The 24,569-nt window shown below is 39.8% G+C and overlaps 1 protein-coding gene and 1 long non-coding RNA gene across 3 annotated transcripts in view; one reads left to right on the top strand and one right to left on the bottom strand.

Moving 5' to 3' along the window:
• The first annotated feature begins 12,490 nt into the window (after positions 1-12,490).
• Positions 12,491-24,569, top strand: part of LOC122751060 — a 78,819-nt gene continuing 66,740 nt past the window's right edge. Inside the window, exon 1 of the long non-coding RNA XR_006355768.1 lies at positions 12,491-12,802. This is a non-coding gene — a long non-coding RNA (uncharacterized LOC122751060). The remainder of the gene's footprint in view (positions 12,803-24,569) is intronic.
• Positions 17,576-24,569, bottom strand: part of CLYBL (citramalyl-CoA lyase) — a 396,026-nt gene continuing 389,032 nt past the window's right edge. The window contains exons 8-9 of one of the 2 annotated variants that reach the window (XM_043997995.1): positions 18,715-18,834; positions 17,576-17,720 (exon numbers count right to left, since the gene is read on the bottom strand). In XM_043997995.1, coding sequence (XP_043853930.1) covers positions 18,739-18,834 — 96 coding nt within the window. In that variant the 3' untranslated portion in view covers positions 17,576-17,720; positions 18,715-18,738. The remainder of the gene's footprint in view (positions 17,721-18,714; positions 18,835-24,569) is intronic. The other variant, XM_043997994.1, reaches the window with a different exon arrangement.

Genomic DNA, 24,569 nt, shown 5'->3' with positions numbered 1-24,569 from the left:
GACTCCAGGGCCGGTGCTCTATCCACTGCGCCACCTAGCTGCCCCTATGTATAGAAAATTTAATCACAAGGGCTTTTAAACTGAAAAGAAGTGGGGACAGAAAAACTGCCTGTGTATGTCTTACCAAGCTAGATACCGTATACAAAAGTATTTGCGGTAAAGGAAGAAAAACAGCAGGATTAATACGTAGAAATTACAAAAGACTATAAAATCCAAGAAAGAATTCTATACCTGGGGGAGGGGGCAGCTAGATGGCGGAGTAGATAAAGTACCAGCCCTGGATTCAGGAGGACATGAGTTCAAATCAGACCTCATACACTTGACAGTTACTAGCTGTGTGACCCCGGGCAAATCATTTAACCCTCACTGCCCTGGGGGTGTGGGCAAGAATTCTATACCTAGAGTTGGAAAGGACCTCAGAGGCCATCTTCTGAAACCTTCTCATTTTACACACAAGGAAAATGAGGCCCAGGGAAGTTAAGGGACTTGACCAATATCACACAGATAATCAATGAGAGAATTAGGATCTGAACCCTGAATTCACTTAATGGGAGAGTGTAGAAAGGTACATTAGAAAAGAAGAAACCAATAGGTCTCAAACTCGCCAGGGAGTTAGGGGGTGTCTACCCCCAGCATGTGAAGATTTTCCCTTGGTGAAATGGGCAGATGAGAACAATTTGTTCAAACCACCATGAAGGCAGCTGAAATAGGTGCTGTGGAGTGCGTAGAGCTTGGTCAACATGGAAGATGCCAGGGTCATCTGGGGCCATCTCCAGTTGTCTTGACTTTTGTCCTGCCACTGGGCTTTGATGACTCAGGAAGAGAGAGAGTGAGGCTGATAACGTTGCACAACTCTGTCTCACTTAAATCCAATTCATGACCAAGTCAAAAGATCATCCTGATGTCATTGGTCCTCTTTGAAATCAAAGGACAAAGAACACACACACTCCCAGAGCAGAGGACACACTTATTCCTTTCCCTTTTGTATCATTTGGCTATAATGTAATCTCTATTGTATCTCATTTTAGAAGGCAGTCCATCTTAGACTAAAATGCATATTTTAATCTAAATTTGATTAAAATTTAGATCTGTCTAAAGGCAGAGACCCTCCAGACTAGTTGACCATGCTGACATACATGTATATAGTCCCAAATAAAATCCCATCTTTTACTAGAAGCCTTCTCCAACCCCTCTTAATTCTAGTGCCATCCCTCTGTTATTTCCTTTTTATCTTGCATATAGCATGCTTTGTATTATATTTGTTTGTATGTCATCTCCCCTGTTAGATTGTAAGCTCCTTGAAGGCAGAAACTATCTTTTGCTTCTTTTTGTATCCCTAGTGCTTAGCATAGTGCCTGGTACGGGTGGTAGGTGCTTAATAAATGCTTAGTAATTGATTGATATCAGTCATAGGACCCTAGATTTAGAACTGAAAGTGATTTATTAACCATTCAGTCCAACTTCCTCCTTTTAGAGGTCAATAAACTGAAGCTCCATGACACCTGTGACTAATGTCATACATATAAGTAAGCATGAAGAATGGAATTTGAGGTCTTATCCAGAGCCAATGCTTAATCTTATAAAAAATAAAGAAGTAGAAAGAAAAATAAAGAAGTAGAAAGTCAAGACAACTGGAGATGGCCCCAGATGACCCTGGCATTGACTGCATTAACCCATCCCTATTACCTGTATTTATTTATTTATTTGTTTGTTTGTTTGTTTAATTTTTTGGTGAGGCAATTGGGGTTAAGTGACTTGCCCAGGGTCACACAGCTAGTAAGTGTTAAGTGTCTGAGGCCAGATTTGAACTCAGGTCCTCCTGGCTCCAAGGCCGGTGCTCTATCCACTGCACTACCTAGCTGCCCCCCTATTACCTGTATTTAAAGTCCTGTCTTTTTTCAGTTGGATTGAAAAAGCAAATTAGGCATATGGATAAACAAGTTAAATAACACTATAATGAAAAAGTTATTTCTGAAATTCTAAATGTATTTAAGTTACTTAAATATATGCATGATTTTAGACTTCTAAGAGTAGGTACAAAATACTATAATTAAATTAAATCCAACAGTTTAAATTCCCCATAAAAAAGACAAGTCAGAGTACTTACTGCCCAATGGGGAATGTTAGATTTAAGAGAAAGGTTTTATACTATGTCCTAGGGGTCAGCAAGTCAGAATGCTATGGAGCTTACATAAAAATTCTTAAAGGGACTTTTCTTTCTTTGTTTCATGGAAAGAAAAGAATGAAGAAAGATAAAATTTAAAAATGAAGGTACTGGCCCCTAAATCATCACTAACCTTCTTAATGTTGCAGTGGGGCCTGTGTCAAAGAAGCTATCTTTTCTAAAAACTGATCTAATGCCCATGTACTTTGAAGATTGAGGGAAAAAAGAACATTTGGTGCCTTTTGAACTACCTACCTTTTAAATGTGTCTATTTCTGGCTAAGTGCATGTGTAATTAGTGACTGGCTCACTTGGTACGCATTTTAAAAGTATTTTATCTTGAATATTTTCAGGAATATAGTTTCCATGTTGAGATCTCAGATAGTTAAAATATATTTATGAGAAATATATATTTCTGGTAATGTTATACATAATTGTACATGTATCATTTATATGTGATTACTTACTGCCTCTGGGATGGGGGTGGGGAAGGAGGGAAGGAAAGGCAGAATTTGGAACTCAAAACTTTAAATACAAATGTTTATTTTTTTTAAAAAGTAATGTATATTTCATCACATTCTCTAAAACAAACAAAGAAATGCTTATTAAACCTTTACTAAATGAAATTTTTCTCTTTTTTGGACGCATGGAGAGCTTCCTGAATTAATAGCACTCTAAAAAGCCTAAGACGAAAAATAAAGAAAAATAAAGAAAATAAAGAAAGACAAAGTTCATAACCCTAAAATTGATATATTATTACTACATGTTAGTTTTTCAGTCAATTGGTATTTATTAAGTACTCATTCTATGCTAGCATTATGTGCTAAGCATTGCATTTATTAACATATTTCCACAGTCTACATTCTCCCAAATAAATCTAGCTTCTCCACACTAAATTATCCATCATTAGATTAGAAATTAAAATTTAAAAAATCATCACCCATATCTCATCCTGTATATTACTATGGGAAAAAAATCCTACTTGATAGAACTAGGATATTAATTATCTATATACCTCAAGGCAGCCCAACCAAATGTGTACCAATTAGGGAAAGCAAAAGTTATTTTTGTAATATTTTGTTTATTGAATAATTAGCAGCATAATTGACACTCTGATGCACAAGTATTATATTAAATGTGTAAAGCATCCTGTCTCTTCATCTTATAAAGGGCTTAATAAGTTCCTAATGTAATATCCACAGTAAATTAGGTGCTATGAAGTGGCCTCAGGCTGATTACAACCTAATAATGGGAACTCATTTATATAACATTGTAAGACTTTGAGATTCCTTTCCTCACAACAACCCTGTGAACTAAGCAGTGAAGGTATTGGCCCCATTTTACAGAAATGACTAAACAACAAGAACAGATGAAGAAACTTAAGCACTGAGAGGTTAGTGTGATTTGCCCAGGGTCATACAACTAGTAGGTTTTGGACATGAGACACCTGGTCTTCTGATTACAGGACCAGTGGATTTTACACTATCCCATGGACTTGCAAAGTATGGACAGACAAATGGGAAGGTGATTTAGGCTTGATAGTGAAACATTTTACACAGTTTTCCTATCTGTTGTCTTTGTTACTTTTATTTGTTATTTTTAAAAAATCTATTTTTCCTCCCTCCTACCTCATACTCCACCCATGGCTGGGGGTAGTAGGGTAGTGTAAGAAAACTTTTCTAACAAATATACAAAGTCAAAGAAAACAAACTCCTGAATTGGCAATATCTGAAAAATATATTTCTCATCCTGCACCCTGAGTATTTTATCACCTCTCTATAGAGGTGGGTTAGCATGCCTTTTTAAATTGTTTTTTGTTTTTTGGTATTTTTTTGCGGGGCAGTGGGGGTTAAGTGACTTGCCCAGGGTCACACAGCTAGTTAGTGTTAAGTGTCTGAGGCTGGATTTGAACTCAGGTCCTCTTGAATCCAGGGCCGGTGCTCTATCCACTGTGCCACCTAGCTGCCCCCCTTTTTTCCCCGTTGTCATTTCTAACGGAACTGTATTTCATCACAATAATAAACTATATCTTGTTCAGCCATTGCCCAATTGATGGGAATCTCCTGGTTTCCAATTCTTTGTCATTACAAAAAGAGTTGTTATAAATATTTTTTGTACATATGGGTTCTTTTCCTTTTTCTTTTATCTCTTTGGGGTCAGTGGGGATGGTATAGTTTTATACCATAGCATAGTTAAAAAATGTTCTCTAGAATGGTTGAATCAGTTCATAGCACCAACATAGTACATTAGTGCACCTATTTTCCACATCTCCTCTAGCATGTCATTTTGCTTTTCTGTCACCTTAGCCAACCTGATGTGTATGAAATGGTATGCAAAATTGTTTTAATTTAAATTTCTCTAATTATTAGTGATTTGGAGTATTTTTGCATAAGTATTGATAGCTCTGATTTCTTCTTCTGAAAACTGTCAAGTCTTATCCTTTGATCATTTATCTTTTATTTTTTCTTTTTGCGGGGCAATTGGGGTTAAGTGACTTGCCCAAGGTCACACAGCTAGTAAATGTTAAGTGTCTGAGACCGGATTTTAACTCAGGTCCTCCTGAATCCAGGGCCGGTGTTCTATCCACTGTGCCACCTGGCTGCCACCTCCTTTGACCATTTATCAATTGGGGAATAATTCTTTTGGAAAAAATAAATTTGGCTCAGTTCCCTATATATTTCAGAACTGAGATGTTTATCAGTTGCTGTAAAACTCCTCCTCCCTGCTTCCTGCTCTCCTTCTAATTTTAATTACATTGGTTTTGTTTGTGGTGTTAGGATCCCCATGCCAAGACCACCCCTCTCTTATACTTCCTCTTTTTTGTTACTCTTAGGAGACACCCTGTTTTCCAGAGTTAAGGCTCAGCAACCAAAAGCTGTATCCTGAGCTTTGAACAACAACAATTCTTTGTGGCTCACCCTCTGGATGATCTCAGCCATAGCAAGATCCCCAAAATTGTTTCACACCAGCACAAGGTGGTCTCTGAGCTTGGATAAGCACCTGTAGTACCTGTATTCCAATCATGAAGTCTTGCTATGAATCAAACTTGTCACATTGTTGCTGTTACCCCTCCATTGGTATAAGTATTGAGATTTGCCCTGACTTCCTCAGGTCTCCTATTAGATGGGGCCTTAGCATATATGTGACTAGTTTCCCTCTTCCAATGAAATAAAGAAAGTGTTTTGCTTATAACCACTGTTAGCACTTTTGTTTTGTTTATTTTTAGAATTAACTATGGTTTCAATAACCTGTGTGAGGTCTTTGGCTTTTTTTTAAAGAGTTAACAGCAATTGCAGAGCTTCTGTGGCCCTTTAGCCATTTGTTTTCAGGGTTGATTGTGGAAACCCCTTTTTAATTTAATGTAATTACAATCTTGTTTAATCATGAACTCTTCTTTTATACATAGATCTGACAGGCAATTTTTTCCATGCTCCCTTAATTTGCTTATGATCTTACATTTAATGTGTAAATCATGTACCCATTTTGAACTGATCTTTTTATATGGTGTGAGATGTTAGTCTATGTCTAGTTTCTGCCAGATTGCTTTACAAGTTTTTTTTTTAAGTTGTTACTTTATAAATTGTTCCACTGGTTCTCACTTCACTCTGCATCACTTCATACAAATCTTTCCAGGTTTCTCTGAAACTATCTCTTCTTCTTCTTCTTCTTCTTCTTCTTCTTCTTCTTCTTCTTCTTCTTCTTCTTCTTCTTCTTCTTCTTCTTCTTCTTCTTCTTCTTCTTCTTCGGCAGGGCAATGAGGGTTAAGTGACTTTTCCAGGGTCACACAGCTAGTAAGTGTCAAGTATCTGAAGCTGGATTTGAACTCAGGTCCTCCTGAATCTGGGGCCAGTAGTTTATCCACTGTGCCACCTAGCTGCCCCCGAAACTATTATTTCTTACAGTATTCCATTACATGCAAATACCATAATTTGTTCAGCCATTCCCTAATTAATGGTTATCCCTTCAGTTTCCAGCTTTTTGTCACCATAAAAAGGAGTAGTGATAAATATTTTTGTATATGTAGATCCTTTTCCTTTTAATTTGACTTCTTTGGGGCATATGCCTAGTAATGGCATCCTTGGACCAAAGAATATACAAAGTTTAGTAATTTTTTTGGAATGAACACAAATTGCTTTCCAGAATTACTGGACCAACTTATAGCTTTACCAGATATGCATTAATGTACCTCTTCCTGCAGCCCTTCCAACATTTGTCATTTTCTTTTTTGTCAACTTCGCCAATCTGATGAGTGTGAGAGAACTTCAGAATTGCTGTAGTTTTTAATTTCTTTAATTATTAGTGATTTTGGAGCATTTTTTCATATGGCTATAGATAGCTTAGTTTCCTGCCCTTGAGAACTCCCTGTTCATATCCATCGACTATTTATTTATTGGGGAATGCCTCTTATTCTTAAAAATTTGAGTAAGTTACTCATATATCTTGGAAATGGAATAGTTATCAGAGAAACTTGCTGAAAGACTTCCCCCACCCCATCCCAAGTTAAATACTTCCCTTCTAATCTTGTCTGCATTGGACTTGTTTGTGCAATACCTTTTACATTTTATATAGTCAAATTTCCCATGTTATCTTCTGTGTTATCTTTCTTATCTCATATTTGGTCACAAACTCTTCCCTTACTCATAGTTTTGAAAGGAATTTCTTTCTTATTCTTCTGATTTGTCTGTGATGTGACCTTTTATATCCATGTTATGTATCCCTTTGGTCCTCATCATGGTATATGGTATGAGGTGGTGGTCTAAATCTAATTTCTTCCAGATTGCTGTCCAGTTTTCCCAGTGGTTTTTGTCAGACAACTAGTTGTTACCACCACAGCTAGTCTTTGGGCTTGTGATGCACCAAGGCTGTAGTTTCATTTGCTTCTGTATGTTATATATTTAATCTGTTCCAACAACTGATCTAAGCAATACCAAATCATTTAGATGATTACTGTTTCATAGTATAGTTTGAGATCTGGTATTGCCAGGTTCCCTTACTTTCCCCTTTCTTTCATTATTTCCCTTGAGATTCTTGACCTTTTGTGGCTTTAACATCTCTCCCTTCTCCAGTCTACATTCCACATACCTTCCAGAAGGCTATTCAGTTAGTACAGGTCTGCCCCTGTCACTCCCCAGCTGGAAAGGCTCCAGTGATTTCCTTTTACTTCTGGCATCAAATACAAATTCCTCTGCTTGACATTTAAACTCTTTACAATCTAGTTCCAGCCTGCCTTTCAAAGCTTACTAAACACAGCCCCTTTTCATGAACTCTGTGATCCAGCAAATCTGGCCTTCTGGATGTTTCTCATACACAAAATTCTGTTTCTTGACTCTATGCTTTTGCACAGGCTGTTCCTCTTGTTTCTCATGAGATGAGGAGAAGGTGAGAAGAAGGTAGAGGAGGAGGAAGAGGAAGAAGAGGAAGAGTAGGAGAAGGGTCCTCCCCTTCTCCCTTTTGAATCTTATAATCCCTATAAGCTATAATAATAGCTTCCTTCAAGGTCAGCTCAAGCATCATCTCCTATGTGAGGCCTTTCCTGATATCCCCAGCTCTCTCTTTGGTCCCCCCAAATAACCTTTTATTATACATATATACATGTTGTTTTTCCCATTAGAATGTAGGTTCCTTGGTGGAAGTGATTATTTTGTTTTTGTCTTTGTATCCTAGCACTTAGAACCTGGCTCATAGTATATACTTACCAAATGCTTGTTAATTGATTCATTGATTTGTAAGTCTGTAGGTGGTAAAGTGGATAGAGCAGAATGAGGCTCATTTTTCCGAGTTCAAATCTGGCCTCAGACACTTACTAGCTGTGTGACCCTGGACAAGTCACTTAACCCTGTTTGACTCAATTTCCTCATTTGTAAAATGAGTTGTAGAAGGAAATGGTAAAACACTCTAGTGTCTTTGCCAAGAAAACCCCAAATGGGGTCAAGAAAAGTCAGACATGACTAAAACAACGGAAAAACAACAATAACCTGTGAGAAACAGTATGGTTAAGTGGTTAGAGAGATGGCTTTGGAATCAAGAAGATCAGAGTTCAAATTCTATCTCTGATTCCTACTGTATGACTGGGCAAGTATCTTAAAGTTTAGAGGAAATTCTCTAAGACTATGTATGAGTTGGAAAGCAATTGATTGTGGTACCTTCCTTATTAGAAAATATTTTCCTCAATTTTCCAATATTCCAACTGATTTTCCAACAAGAAAACCTATCAGAAGTTTCCAATACCAATGACTCACAGGTCTAATCTAAAAATGTAAATTCATGTATATAAATAGAAATGTGATAGATATGCATACACATACAAACAGAATTGCAAAGATGAGAAAGGGTTATAGATTGAATTTAGGGTAGGTTAAGATTAATGATGGTATGTTTGTTTACTTTTAATTATAATGTTAATTCAACAAATATACTACTCTGTGGTGAGTACATCATATACAGTAGGGCTCCTTAAACTTTTTCCCCTGTGACCCTTTTTCACCAAGGAAATTTTTATGTGACCCTGAGTATATATGTATACGAAATAGGTATACATAACCTTTGACTGTTGCCAAATTTTCACAGCCCCCACATTCAGTTATGAGACTCCATATGGGGTTGTGACCCACAGTTTAAGAGGCTTTGTTCTAGGTAAAGATAACCCCCTCCTTTTACAACTGAGGAAAATAAAGCCCAGGGAGGCTTTGCAATCTTCCCAAAGCCATATAGCAAGTTAGGAGAAGTCCTGGGACTTGAACCAGGTCTTCTGATTCTAAGTCCAGGGCTTGTTTCACACCATGCAGTCCAGAAAGGGGACTAGAGCAAGGCATCTCTGGCAGTTTCACATGAATACCAATCCTGCAACTGGCATAGAGGCTATTGGTGTTGCTTGGCAGGAGGTTTGTTATGCCAACTTTGAAGAAGTGTTGTAAAGCTCCTTTGGAGGGAGCTAAATAGACTTCTGGTAGCTGGGGATAATTCAAGAGAGAAGGAAGCTTTTCTCTTTTCTGTGCCAGAGAGGGTGGCAAGTTTCTCCCAAAACATGTGAAGGAGAGCATCCAGCCAAATCATTAACTTTGTTTTACTTTCTTCCATTAAGCCTAAAGGAGCTAAGTTAATTTGATTCTAATATAATTCTCTAAATTTTATTAAGTGTGACCTTATTAAGTAGTTCCCACCTAAAACACTTTTCCAAACACTATGTTCACTTTTCTGTTGGTCTTGTTTATGTGGACAAGTTTACACGACATTGAATTCAATTGAATGGAAAAAAAAATCTTATTTGACATTGTATAGACAAGAGGTGTCAAACATTCGACCCACCTCTGCATGCTGCCCACAGCACTCCTGAGTGTCCTGAGCCAGATTAAAATGCAATTGGGAAAAATTTAACAAAATAAACAAAAACACAATAAAACCTCGATAATATTACATTTTAAAATTAAGTCAATATGTGGTTAGCAGAAGTGTTTATGTATGGATTCATGGCCCCTGTTTCTGTTTGAGTTTGACACCACTGGTGTAGACCAATGGAACTTATATTTAATAATGTCATCAGTCAGTTAATCTTTCAGTCAACAAACATGTATTAAGCACTTACTGTGTGCTAGGCACTTTGCTATGCACTGGGGATACAACGAAAGGCAAAAATTTATTCCAGAAAATGATAGTTTCACTGTTTGTGTTAATGTGCATGCACATGTGTTGTTGGGATATTTATGGACTTAGCTTGGTAATGATGCTTGTGTTGGCTACAGAAGGAAGGTAGAAAAAGCCCTGAATATATAATAGTATTTCACATGAGCCAAGTTAGAAGTCAGACAGAGGTGAGACTGAAGAACAAGACTTTCTAACCTATTCTGAGGGCCCCAAGGGGCTCACAAAATTAATTGGTGACATGAGTGCATCACTAAATTGCTGCTCATTCCATCCTCTCTGTGGATGGACTGGTTTCTTGAGCAAGGTTTGGGGGGGGGGGTGCTGTTTAGTACAGGGTAGTGGTGGTGATTAGCTCCCATCCCCAAAAGCTTGTCATTCACTGAGTACTGGTTAAAAGCAATTTGAAATGGTCACCATATTCTGCTCTGGGCTCTGGGAATGTGATTCCAATCCTGCAAGCACAACTAAGAAGAAAGTGTGGTCTAGCATTGAATGTTTTATCATTGAATCTGAGAATCTGTTTGCAAATACAATTTAAAGACCTGAGTGAATCACTCAACAGACCTCTGAACAGACCCATTTAGTTTCCTAAAGCATGGCAAAATCTGGCTCTTAGATGTCCTTTTACTAACTTCAAGGAAAGAAACATGTATGGGAAGTAGATGAAGAACTTGAGTGACATTCAGAATATTTTAAAAAATGAAAATGGTGTCTAATTTTTGCAAATGCATTTAATTCTTAATTTGCATTCCTGATGGAGTGTATCAGGACCCAGTAGATTGCTCATTATCATATTTCTCCATGATAGTTTATATTTTACTTGGAATCCAAGTACAACTTTTGTTTTAGCATTTGAAATGCTTTTTGCTCTTTTATCTGCCCCTAATTTTGGGCTTTAATCTCCCACCAGCCGAATTTAATTTTAAAAGAATAAACAAATAGAACAAAACAATTATTTCTGCAGAGTTTGTGTCTGGGGTGTGTGGGGCACAGATCTTCTCGTGGAATTAAAAACCTATTTCTAATTTACGATTTTCCGTCTCTTCTACTTTAAAAAGGAAAGGATTCACATTTGTAAATAGGTGTGGCAAAACTCATTGCCCCATATTCACCTGAGAAACAGATGTCCGGGTCCAACAAATGTGGGTATGAAAGAGAACCCTAGGAAAAATAATCGTGGGAATGAGGCAAGAGAGTGTGGCCCCAAAGATTCTAGAAACACACAGTCAGACGACTGTTTCGGTGGAAGTGAGACAGAAATGCTAGGAAAAGGTGCCAGCCAGCCTTAGGGCTCGACTGACCGACTAGGTTTAGGGTTAAGGTAATGCAGAATGAGAAAAACACTTAGGGTGTATTTGAAAGAAAGAAGGGCAGTCTGGGCACCCGTCGGCCTCAGTGGTGAGGGGGATGTCAACTGTAGTCAAGTAAAAGCAGCTCACCGAGGTATTTCCCAAACAGGGGCGTCCAGGGTCCCCCGCGCAGGTGTCCGGACGCTCCATGTGTGCGGGGTGTGTTGAGGGGTGATTGGGAGCCTGGGAGATCGGAGAGAGACGTTATTGTTACACTGTAACGAGTCTGACTAACATGCTCCTGACACTTTCTTTTAGTTTCCTGGGCTCCTAGCAACAGCGCACAAAGGCGCGGGATTGTCCGGGGCTCCGCGGGGACACGGGACAGCCTTTGATCTGCCACCATTACAGTCAGACAGTGCGACAGACACACAGACACAGGGCAGCCAATCAGGGAACGGGCAGCGGTCGCGATAGCCTCGATATCTCTCTATTTCGTGCCCGCTTACGTCCTGAGCCCGATTCCTGCGGCCGGGTGGAGCGAAGCAGGTGTTTCTCCTCCCTCTAGCCCTCAAAAAAGACGTCCCTTTCCCCAAGCGGAAGGAAAAAAACCAAACTAACTAAAAAAGCTTATGTCTGTCGGGAGCCCGGGGACCCAGCAGCTCAAAGGAGGGTGCGCATGGCTTCACACACGCGTCCTGGTGGGTCCCCAGGCTCGTGATGTTTGGGGTCCCGGGAGGGAAGGGAGTGCTTGTTGCTTGCACGGGTTTGAAGGGCCACGTCGAGCCTCAAGAGGAACAGCTGTGCGCACGCCCGGCTTTGGGAACCTGAGTCCAAGAGTCCTGGAGAGATTCGGGGCTCCGGTGAGGGTCACACAAAGAAGGCCCTTAAGCCTGTTCTTCCTGTCCACAGGGGGACCTCGGCCCTGCTCCTCTGGAGCTGTCCACCCTACCTTCTCCTCTCCTACCCAATATTCCGCCTGGGGAGTTAAGTAAATCCAGGACGTGAACTCTAGCCTACACTCTTGAGTACACGGGGAGAACGAATTGGGATCCGACGTGGGCAACGCCGAGAGGCGCTCTTGTCCCCGTCTCACGAGCACTCACACGGGCGCACATATACACGTTGAACCCAGACCCAGTGTGGCGGATTCGGTTTCCTTTTCTCCCTCGGGTCTCTCCTTAAAAAAACACGTCCAGGAGTCGGGCAATCTGAAAAGATCTAGTGGGCCGGGGGAGTCGGGCTGGCGGAGGCGTGAAAACTATTCCCTGGACTGGGGAAGGGGTGACCCAAGGGCCGTCTTCCTCCGAGACGACGGAGGGACTGACGGATTTCGTTGCTTTGGCGAGAAGAGGCTGCTAGCATTGGGTGTAAGAGGGCATAGAGAGGTGCGGAGGATTGCAGAGATTTTCTTTACGTTAAGTGTCCGGATTCCCGGACCCACTGGCCAATTTCCTCAGATGGGGTCACGCACGCGCGCTCCCCGGGCCTAAGAGGGCAAAGCTTCTAAACATTTCCCCACAAACTGGTCTTCCCTCCACCGCAGCTCCGCGGTGGACAACCGGGCGATCCCGCCGGGCGACCTGGACGGATGAGCGAAACCTTCTGGGATCCCACGAGCCCACCGCAGGCCTTGCTGTGCCCCCACCAGTCGCGGGGAGCCCACAGCCACGTAGAGTGCACTCGACTAGGCACGTCGGGGACTCAAGGTACGCTGCACTGGACAAAGTTTTGCTCTTTCCCTCTACTTTTTTTTTGGAAAGAAATCGACAAACTCGTATATCATAGTACCTGGGGGAGAGTCCAAACCTCCAAAAGATACCGCGACGTGTTCCAGCAGACTACAGGCTTGCGATTTCGATAATGGGTTGGGTTTTGGGTTTTGTTTTTTAATTAAAAAAACAGACAAGTCAGGTTTGGATAATTCCGGTCCCTTCTCACTGATCGATCACTTTAATTTCATCACTGATCATTGTAGGTGATTCGTTAGGAAATGCGTTGCCAAATATTGAGTAAAATTAAAAGAACAAGAAGCAACAAAAAGCCCACAAAAACCACATAAGGGACCTAACCACACCACCCCATGATTCAGGTGCTAACCTACTTATTTGAAAGTAATTTATTTTCCATTTTTCCCGTTCTTCCCTCTGTCTCCCCCCCCCCCCAATTGAGTGCTGAAAGAAAGAATAAGGGCTTTAACATTTAAATGTTGTGGTCTGGTAATTACTTTTTTTCCCCCTCACTTTTCCCCTAAGTTCCAATGTGAAAACCTCACAGGGGGGTCTTTGCTGTGGAAGGACTATAGTCCCCAATCCAGAGCACAAGATCTGCAATTACAAACCCATTAGGTGCCCCTTGCTAGCATTAATATGCACAAAATCCTGCTGTTAATCTTATAATCTGTTTTGTTTCATCAATTGCCTTCCTAGCACTAGGGGGAAAAGGAATAAAAAATGGAAAACATTTCAAGCATCCTAAGGTAAACTGAGCCTATAAAAGCAGATTTTCCTTAATATGAAAAGAACATGAAACTCATTTTTCCCCCTCTTATGGAAATGTTTAAAAATCAACATCCAAAACATCAAAGGTCAATTTCCCCAACACAATTAATAAGAATTCATAGGGTGTTAATACCGTACATACACATTTTAAAGACTGTCAATCTGTTCTCTTTACCAAGCCAAATATATCATAAAACAATGCCACTGTCAAATGCAAATCGGAGTCAGAAATGAGGACACTTCAGTACTCTAGAGGAAGAGCATCTTAATACTTTTTATTTAGAGGGAACACTTTTTTTTTTTGCTAGAGTCTTCCAGAAACACCCAAGGAGGGGACAGTCAACGTTCCTTGGCCCTTATATTTTACATTTGGGAATGTGAAGTGCGTTTGACTTGAGTGCTTCCAATTCCCTGGAACTTTGTAACTTGTGAGTCTGGAGTGGACATGCTACAGTACCCTTCCTCACACCATTTCAATAATACATGATTGTATTGATATAATCCTCCATACAATAAAATGAGGTTGTCACAGATTGTCATTAAGACCTCAGTAAAACAATGAAGACATTATTGGGAACCCCCCCTCAGGCGAGGTATTAGGGGAATAAAACAATCTACACCACACGGGTCCTATTGAGATTAATGAAAAAATTATGCAAAAAAAATCTCATTTTCATTTTCCTGTGACAGGGCTTTGAATATATACAGTCTGCCTTGCACTGCACCTGATGATTTATGAAACTAATCTATGGTGATCACCACCAATGTCCTCAACTCAATCTTGTCCCAGCTCATTTTCTAAGTAATTGTTTCTCATTAGTTCTGATAATGTTTTAATAGTGTTACCCATAATTTAGTCACCCAAGAATTAATAACAGGGGGGTGATATGCAAAGGAGGGTTATGATGAGCTACACAAAATATAAACAGGTATAGTCTTTAATTAATCAGATTAGCCTCAAGGTCCTACTCTTAAAATATATTACTTAGCTCTGAGGAGTTGGGTGAAGACTTTATTTTCACATAGAACATATTAATTTCCATCACGCACGCTAGAGATGCAGTTTTTCTGTGTTTTTTCCTCTTCTTCTGGATGCACCCTTATGCCCAGGATGCCAACAAAATGTCAAGGGTGGAAAGATGGTAGGGAACCCCTTGGGTGTCTTTTGTCTTCCCATGACCCCAGATTCTGGAAATTGGTGCACCAAGGGGGAAAAGACAGAGTAAATTTTTTTTTTTTCTGAAAAGGGTCGAGTCTCTTCCTGGAATATTTGGAAAAGCTTTGTCTTAGGTTTCATACTTTTATTCAAGCTTTGGGTAGTTTGTTAAATCATTGGTCACAATCCCAAAAGGCTGTGATGGGACCCATCCCCATGCCCTGGGATAGAAAATGACCACTGAATTGTGAGTGAGATGTGTATTCTGACCCTTCCTGGAGATTTCAATGCCGAGGCATCATAGATTTTAGACCTGGAAGGGACCTTAGAGAACATTCACCACCACCATATCTTACAGATGAGGGAACTGGTACCCAAAGAGGTAAAGATGACTTGCCTAAGATCACATGGGTATTAATTAGAGAAAAGATTCAAACCAGGGTTCCCTCACTCCAAATCTAATGTCCTTTCCCCCATTTCACCCTGATGTCTTGTTCTTCTTTTTCTTTTTCTTTTTCTTTTTTTGGGGGGGGGGACAATGAAGGTTAAGTGACTTGCCCAGGGTCACACATCTAGCAAGTGTCTGGGGCCGTTTTTGAACTCAGGTTCTCCTGAATCCAGGGCCAATGCTTTATCCATTGTGCCACCTAGCTGCCCCTACCCTGATGTCTTGTTGATTCAGTTTGAAGATAGTGCAAGTCGGGGATAAAAGGGGGGGTAATTATCCTGGCTCCTGAACCTGTGTTTTCTGTTACTGGTATGCTTGACTCCCTCTCCTGGGTTTTCTAGAAGGCTCTGCTGAAATGTTTGCTTAGTCAAAAGTCTATATATTTATGGCCCCTAGGAAAGAGAGGCTTTACCAGTATTGTTGGAAACCATAGTATAGTTGAGATTGGCAGTGATCAGTTGAAAAAGTTCAAGTCAGGATGCCTTTGCACCTGAGCAAAAGTTGAGTCTCTTGGATAACTGGGTGCCACCGCTCCACAGGGCATCAAACTACTCCTTTGGGCCATCACTGTTTGGAAGAGAGATTTGATCTACCCATGAAAGGTAGACCAGGCAATGGTAGTAGCTGTGTTAGGTAGGCCACTGGCTTCTTGTGTGGCCAGAGCCTACCCTAACACCACAGAGAACATCTTTTGTAGGAAGTGAAGTAGGAAGGGGCCTTAGACATAATTTAGTTTAATCCCCTCGAAACTAGGTGGGGCATCAGATAGGGCACTGGATGTGGGGTCAGGAAGAACTGAGTGCAAATCCACCCTCAGACACTTAACCAGCTGTATGACTCTGCAAGTCACTTAATCTATCTTCCTTAGTTTCCTCATGTGTAAAATGGAGATAACAGTAGCATGCATCTCCCTCCCGGGACTGTTGTAAAGAGCAAATGATATTTGTAAAGTGCTTCATAAACCTTAAAGCACCATATAAATGCTAGATGCTAATAATAATAGTTAATTGAGGGTAATATGGCCCATGGAAGTGATGTGACTTGCCCAAGGTCATACAGCTAATAAACAGTCCCTCCCCAAATTAAATTCAGATCTTCTAATCCAGTTCAAAGTTTGCCAAGAATCAGGGCCTTTTTCTTTTTAGATGTTTTTAGTTCTTTCTACAGTATATGGCACAAAAACTGGGATATTCTTGTGGGACTTCATAAAATTGTGGATTTAGAGCTGAAAGGGAATCTTAGAAGACATCACGTCCAGCTCCTTCATTTTACAAGAAGAGAAGCTAAGTCTAAGAGAGCTTAAGTGACTTGCCCAAAGACACGCAGTTAATGCATATCTGAAGCAGTTAGCCCTTCTGACTCTATCCAGTATACCATGTTACCTCACAGATGAATATGCCTTCTGAGTTTGTAGGACATGATAGGTGTTTGGACCAGGTTCCTATTCCTTCTTTGCTACCTGTTCCCCTCCCCCAAGCCCCTAATTCAAACACCCTTCGGTTACTTCTTGGGTTTTCTTTTGGTCCTCTCCGAGGGGACCTCAGTAGGTGTCTGGGTCTTTGTTTTCTATTCCTTTACCCTCCTGGGCCCTACAAATAGGAATTCCTGATCCAGCTGAGTTAGGGAAATCACACCCTCAGTTTAAGAGGATTCTTAATCATACCCTTAATTTCAAGTGGAGTAGGGGCGTGAGGGTGTAGGGTGGCACTGCCCCCTTTCAAGGTTGGCTAGTGGGTGAAATGAGGCAGTCAGTCTGGTGCTGCTCCTCAGAAGGGTCAGCACCAGGGCTCCTGATGAGCTGGATCATTTCCACGATCTTAAGTTTTCTCTTTCTATCCCAGCTTCAGGAACAGGAGCTGGTTGCTAGGAACTAAGCTCCCAGTGAAGCTTGACTCCTTGTTACTGCCCTCTCCTTTCTGGTCGCATCTTTCTTGTCTTTCTGCCTTGAGCTGCGTGGGGTGGGTGTGTTGTGAATGTGGAGTTTCAGCCCATAGGATGTTTTTCTTTCTGCTCATTTTGCAACTTTTATTCACATCCTCGGTTTCCATCAGAAACCTCTTTGAGGTGAAAATTATTAAAATAGCCATTCAGCAGGGAGAGCTGGGGAAGAAAGATCAGCCCCTGGTTGGGAGATGTCATAGGGGCCATATAGGAGATACGTGAAAGGGACATGGGGGAGGAGGAAGGGGTGGTCTGGGGAAAAATGAAACTCAAAAACAACTGTTTTCTATTTACAAATTTAAATAAACAGAACAGCCTTCCCCGTGGTGTTTGTCTAAGTGTAGCAGCATTGCTGCTGTGTAGGTCATGAAAAGGTTGGTGCAGAGTTTAAAACTTCCCATTCTGTTAATTTCTTAAAGAACAGTCGTTCAGAGTCTGGACACAAAAGCTCATGATTTAATGAGGAACAGAAACAAAATCTCTGATTGTTGGTGTTTCAAACTTCATTGGCGTCCTCTGGCAACCACAAGTTGATCCTCGGCGGCTTCAATACCCTTTAGCCTTCAATATAAGAGTACATGCTGAATAGAGAACAATGGCTGGTTGTTATGTTTATTTACCCTTACTACAAGCTGGGTTAACCTCTTCAAAACAGCTTTACTAAGCCCGTTAACCACACCGCCCATATGACCTGTAGCAGTATCCCTAATGTGATGCAAATCTTACTGGAGACCATATGCACCAGTTCAGCTGTATTGTGTCTTCCCAGAGTACAAGTTTATTGCAGAGGGAGTCTTGTCCCCACCATACATTTATGGGGGGGGGGGGGAAGAGATAGCCTGAATGGCAAACAGTTAAACCGGGAAATAAAGGAGGGGGAGTGACATCAGAGAGTTTGGTGGTTTTTAAAATTTTATTTTTTAATTATTTGTAATTTGGGGCCCCAAATATTCACACAGGATAAGGTCTCTTTCATGTATATGTATATTTGTTCATTTTTTTTTAATAAACCTAGAATCCAACTTGGGACATGTATCTTTTTTTAAAAATATTTTTATAAGCAAATAAGAGTAAGTGATCTATTCATTCCCAGCACCCCAATTATTTCCCTCCATATTTTTGAAGCAGACGTGACTCTTTTAATCTAACATTTTATAAAATGGTACAATTGGGGCCCAGAATACCTTATGATTTCATTCTGACAAGTGAACAACAACACTTACTAACAGAGGGAGAGGGATTGGTAGGAGTGATCGAGAAGTATCTGATTGAATAAAGGTTCAGTATCCTCTCAAATCCTTTTTTTTTTCTATCGGTTTGACAGACCAGTGAAATTGTAAGCCTGTGTTTACATCATACTAGGAAAAAAAACCCCTATGAAACCCTAAGTTTGGGGCCAAAGGGGAGTAAGCCCATCTTTCTGATAAGGTGGAGCCTTGATAACTGCTCCAGTGTATTAACCAAAATAAAAACTAACATGAGCTCTAAATGGAATTATATTCCAATCTGGCATACTAACAAGTCCCCAGTGTGACAGTCCCTCTTTAAGAAACCCACTGTATATGTTCCGCCCACCTGGGGAGAGTTTCTTTTAGCAGATCATTTTTTCTTGATGGCTGTGGCAAGCGTAACAATGTTCTGTGCCTGCTTCAGTAATGGCATGTCTATCATACTCCCGTGGAAAGTAAAAGCTCCCTGGAAAACAGAGAATACAAACTTCCTGAAAGAATGCTTGGAAATTATAGGCTTCCTTTCCGCACACACTTGTGAAACAAGAACATTAGATCCCACCTGAATCATACTGACTTTTCTTACATAGACTTTGGAAAAGGCCAAAGTAAATAACAAAGGCAAGATTGATTCTCCTCCTCCCAAAGGGATTGGGAAGGGGGGGAACAAGGGGGAGGGAAGTTCAGGGTTTTAAAGAAGATGAAAAACGCCCAATCATAATGTGTGGGAAGACATGCACACAATTTAACTCTTGATATTAAGAAGAAATCAAAAGTAGATTGATCCTCAAAGTCAGTTGCCAGGTAGATGAATGCAGGTCTTTATTATAACATATCCTGTTTCATATTTTTCCTACACATAATATTTGGAAAAACCTTTGCTTAAAAACTGGAAAGCAGTAATATCCTCTGATAGCTAGTTATATTTTAAAAGTTTCATTTAAAAATACTGTTAGGGGACAATATACTTATTTTGAGCCATACTAGAACACAATGTTGGTATACACTGAAATAAATATTAATGTTTGTGGGTTGGAAAGAGTACAGAACTTGGAGTCAGTAGATATTGGGGTTCAGAATTTTCCCTATTCTGCTCATACTATCTGTGAGACCATGGGCATAATTAGGTCTTTGAGTTTTACTTTCCTCATCTTTAAAATGGAGGAAATAACATATACATACACACACACACATATATATAGTTTGTTGAGGACTGCATGAGATGATGTATGTGAAAGCACCTTGTAAGTCTTTAACAGGCAAGGTGAATAGCCTTTTTTATAATTATTATAAGACTATGTAGAGAAAGCTTGAAGTTTGAAATTAATAGAAAGGATTCGGCTTGCTGACATCACTTAAGACAACAGAGACGGCATGGATCATGATGTCGTCTCTAAAGATATTTTAGATATTGGCAAGAGTTTGTTAGAAGAAAAAATTATTTTTGTATTGTGTCAGAGAAAGGATAGATGACTAGAATCTGAAACAAATATCTTGGTGTAGAGATACACCTGGTAGCTTCTCTTTCTCATCTGTATCTTTCAAGATATCTGACTTTCAGGATTCAGAGTAGGACTGGGCAGTGGGAATGGTCTTGATGAATTGGGTATGTGATTTGTACATGCTGATAGTGCTGATAATGTATATGTGTACATTCAAGTCATTTCTGTATACTCCATCAGGTATTGTTGCATTGATTAGTTTTAAGGGCGCACCTTTGTCAGGATTTGCCTTCCTACTTTGCCTTCTTACCCTGCCTCTCTCTACTTGCTTGCTTCCCAGTGGGATTTATGAGATCATTAGGTTAGTATTATACAACGTGAGGAAGCTCTCAAAAATGATGGTACAAAATCCTCCAGACTTGCTCCTGAATTTATAATAAAGTTAGGTGACTTTTTGAATAAAGGCAATTTTAACTAGCCTTGAACCTGCTATCACTGAGATAGGGAACTCATAGTAGAGGGAGGATCTTTTGCCAACTTATTGATACCTTCTCTGAAACTTATCTTCTTGGAGAGTTACCATGTAAACAGATTGCTTAAGTAACTTGCCAGAGATCCCATAGCCAATTGTGACAGTGGCTGGACTTGAAATTACATCTTCCTACTTCTGAGGTCAGTTCTTTATCTACTATTGAGTGGCAGCTGATGCCTCTCTATAGAGAAAAGTTAAACATTAAAAAAAGGACAACAACCTATAAATAATGGCTCATATTTACATAGTGCTTAACTTTCCCATCCTGCTTTCTTTCCTATCCTTTCTTTTTCTTCTTCCTCCCTCCCTCCCCCCCTTCCTTCCTTCCTTCCTCCTTCATTACCTCTAGACCACCCTGAGTGAAAAGCATGGCACAGATAAGACTATAGGATCCTACAAAGATCTTTATTTTGGTCAATGGTATCTTCCTGCTCTCATTATCATTATTATTATTTTTTTGCGGGGCAATGAGGGTTAAGTGACTTGCCCAGGGTCACACAGCTAGTAAGTGTCAAGTGTCTAAGGTCGGATTTGAACTCAGGGTCCTCCTGAATCCAGGGCCCGTGCCTTTTCTTTGTTGTTGTTGTTTGTTGTTTGTTTTTTTTTCAGGGCAATGGGGGTTAAGTGCTTTTTCCACTGTGTCACCTAGCTGCCCCCTCTCATTATGATTCTATTTAAACAATATTTATTTGATATTTGTTGAAATTTATCACAAAACATTTACTGATGCTGATAAGGTAAGAAGCTACTCAGAAGAAAACTATGAGGTAAAGGGCTGAGGCGAACATTCCCTGTATTTGGAGTGGTTACTCATTGCGGGTGGGTCAAGAATTTCCCTTCTTAGTAGGCTGCAGTTTCTTTACAAAGCACTTTGCTCATCACAGCTCTCCGTGGTAGGGTAATGTAAGCACCTGCTGGCAAACTGGCAGTCCCCATTTTATAGGTGAAGAAGTAGAGAGCTCAGATTGGAACGCAGGTCTTCTGATTCCTAGCCTGGTCCTCCTTCCCTTACACCACCCTGTCTCTCCATAAAACCATAAAACCCAGTTCATGACATTTTCCCCAGCTGTGCTTATATACTTCCCAGCCCTAGTAATGATACAGCTGATGAGATGGTACATCAGTAGCCTAAAGTCCTGGATTGTGGGTTACTTGTTCATCTTGAATAGTTTTGTGTTTTAAAAATATTTGTTCTCTGCCCGATTTCTTTCAGGCCTGGGCTGAATTTTGGTCAGGTCCTTTGGCTGTGATTAATTTACATTTTTAAATTACATCATTGATTTTAACTATGATCAACAATTTTTCCCCCCTAGATGCATCCGTGCTGCTCTTTATCCTCCTAAACATTTATGTATTTGGCTGGCAGTCCAGAGGATGTTCCATAGGTTAGGTTACATGTGAAATCAGGGCATGGAACACATGCTGTTTTACAAGGCAATAGTCTAGTTTTCTTATTGAAGTAAATGATGAAGACCAAAGGCCTCCTGGTTATCCACCCACCAAGTGGATTATTGCCCTGTAAAACAGCACATCTGTCCTGCTAAGGCCTAAATAATAGGCTGGAGAAAGGAAATTAGCATAGATGCACATGAAATCAAAATGATGCACATGGAATGGAAATGACAGCTTTGGGCATATGCCATGCTCCCTGAATCTGCAACATGAGAAAGAGTTCCATATGCACATCAAAAAGGGAATATTCCTTCTAGTTTTTCAACAGAGGGAGGCAATTTCCTAGTTTGTTCCATGAATGACTTTTACTTGGTTTGCATTACTGACCTCAATCTGGAGCATACAGTTCTATTTTTTTAAATGTTATGTCTCCCACATTCTTAACACTTTTAAAGTTCTAGATTTATAAGAGAGAGAATCAAGTGCCCTTTTTATCTTATTTACAGTTTCTCTAGCTGGGATTCCCAGTTATTCTCTGATGCTTTTCATAGTCTTTCATGTTTAGCCCTAGAATACACTTTTGTGATCCCCAAATCTCAAAGCTCTATCAGCAAGAATAATGCATTTGGCAAGAAGCTACTTAGATTTTTGGTGAGAATTTGAAACTTCCCTTTGTGAATTATCATAGATTGGGTATCAGTTTTATAATACAGCACTTGCCATTTTATTTAGATGATGAAGCTTCCTTAGTTTTTGATGTGCTTAGGTAAGAAAAATACAATTAAGATGGCATGTATGAAAAGGTTAGGTTGAGGTAGCATTAGGGAAATCTTAATAAACCTGAAGATTCAAAATAAATACTTGCCCAGATTTTCTTTACTGGTTTTGATAGTAACTAAGTGCTAATGGGATATAATGGTGATAAAAAAAACAATTTTGTTTTTTGTCTTGTCTTCTCTCTCTACATTTTGTTTGTTTGTTTGTTTGTCCTTCATTCTTTTTTTATGTATAAGGTATTTTATTTTTTCCATTACATGTAAAGATATACATTCTTTCCCTTAGTAATCTCCATTCATTCCCATAAATTCAACTACTACTTCTATGTAGAGATTGGTGACTTGGCGGATTGCTACTGGTACCACTGGAGGGGTTATCGACACTGATGAGATAACAGATCCATGGAAGTATTTGCAGCGTCGAAGTATAATTTCATTTTGATGAGTACTTTGTTTATGTAATAGTTCATATTTATGTAGCATTTTAGGGAGGGAACTTGGTAAATATTGGGCTTTATTTTCCCAAATGCCTCAGTAATTCTCTGGTAATAACTTGGATAACTTCTTGGAGAGAGTCTGGTTTATAATCTGATGGCTAAAACTTTGATGATGATTATGGTAACTATGTTTATAGAGAAGACACTCAAATTATTCTACCATTTCTGGAGCTTAATCCTTGAGGAATTCTTTTTCTAGTGTTTGAACTGGAAAAATTTCAGATTATTATAAATTTGTCTAATATTTTCCCACATTTGTTTTATTTTCAAATAACTTGAGCTTTAGCATCCAAGGACATATTTATAGCATTTCCTGATGACAATGTTGCAGTGATCCCTAAGATAGGATCTTCCCTGTCAGAATTAATAATAAAATGTGAGTACAGCCGTCACACTGTTTCCTTTGGGGCTGAAACAGTTTCTGATAGCCAGCTAAACCTTTGGCCAGTTTCTCAGTTGATGGCTCAACCCAGCTAATCTCTGAAATCTCCACTTCATAATCCTTAGAAATTTCTTTCCAAGATTTTGAATGTACTTTCTTCCTGAAACCTCCTTGTCTAAATTCCCTGGGCCCACCTTCTATAATGATGCAATTATTCCTTATTAATTAATGGCAGGCCATGACCTGCTCCTTTAGTGTTCCATGGCCTGCCACAAACCACACTGATACCAGCTTTACTCAAAAAAGACCAAGGGGCAGCAATTTGGATTTGGTTAAAGGACAAGAAAAAGGAAAATGATTACTTTACAATTCTTAGTTATGTTTTTTTTTTCCTGATCCTGGTTTACTAGGAAGGATTTGGGACCATTTGGGGCAAAGCTATTACTATGACTTCTTGGAAAATGCTGAGACTATGAAAATCCTATTTACAAACGATTCACCATGGTGGGGATTCGGATTTACTAAAAATTCATTATCCAGTACATCTCAGTCATTCTCAGAAAACCCCTGTATGTGTGTGTGTTTTAATATGTACATATGTACACACTTATCTACACACAGATACATAATACATATATGTATATATTTTTCTGAAGGCTGCTCAAAATTTCTTAGTTTCTGTTGAGTACAAAGTAAACAAAATTATCGAGGCTACTGGAAATCTAGTAAAAGGAAAAAAAAATTTTCTTTTCTTAATTTTTGATGTTTTGCTTTTGTTTTCCTTAAAACACACACCCACACAAACAAAAACAATCCCACAAACCACTACAGTAATTTAAGGGGCCAGGTAGAAATGGGAAGGGAAGGGGATAAGATGGGGAAAAGGGGGAATGGGGAATGAGTTTTAACTTCAGTGTATTTCAGAATACAAGGAGCGCCTACTAGACTGTTGCCATTCATGCAGGAGGCTTGGCTCTGGTTTTTCTGGGCCTACAGATGTGCTATTTCCTCATGGCTTCCTGAACCAAGTCACTGGGCTCATGCTTGAGTGCTCTGGGGATTCAGGGACAGTTGTCATGAATGGATGACTTGACTTCCCAGAGAAGAAATTTGTCCACCGGTGGTACAGGTCTTATTTTTGAAGACCATGTTGGTGAGGGGCAATTGCTTCCTCAGTGGA

This window comes from Dromiciops gliroides, chromosome 3, assembly GCF_019393635.1.
Source record: "Dromiciops gliroides isolate mDroGli1 chromosome 3, mDroGli1.pri, whole genome shotgun sequence".
NCBI lineage: Eukaryota > Metazoa > Chordata > Mammalia > Microbiotheria > Microbiotheriidae > Dromiciops > Dromiciops gliroides.
This window is presented reverse-complemented; position numbering and strand designations above follow the sequence as displayed.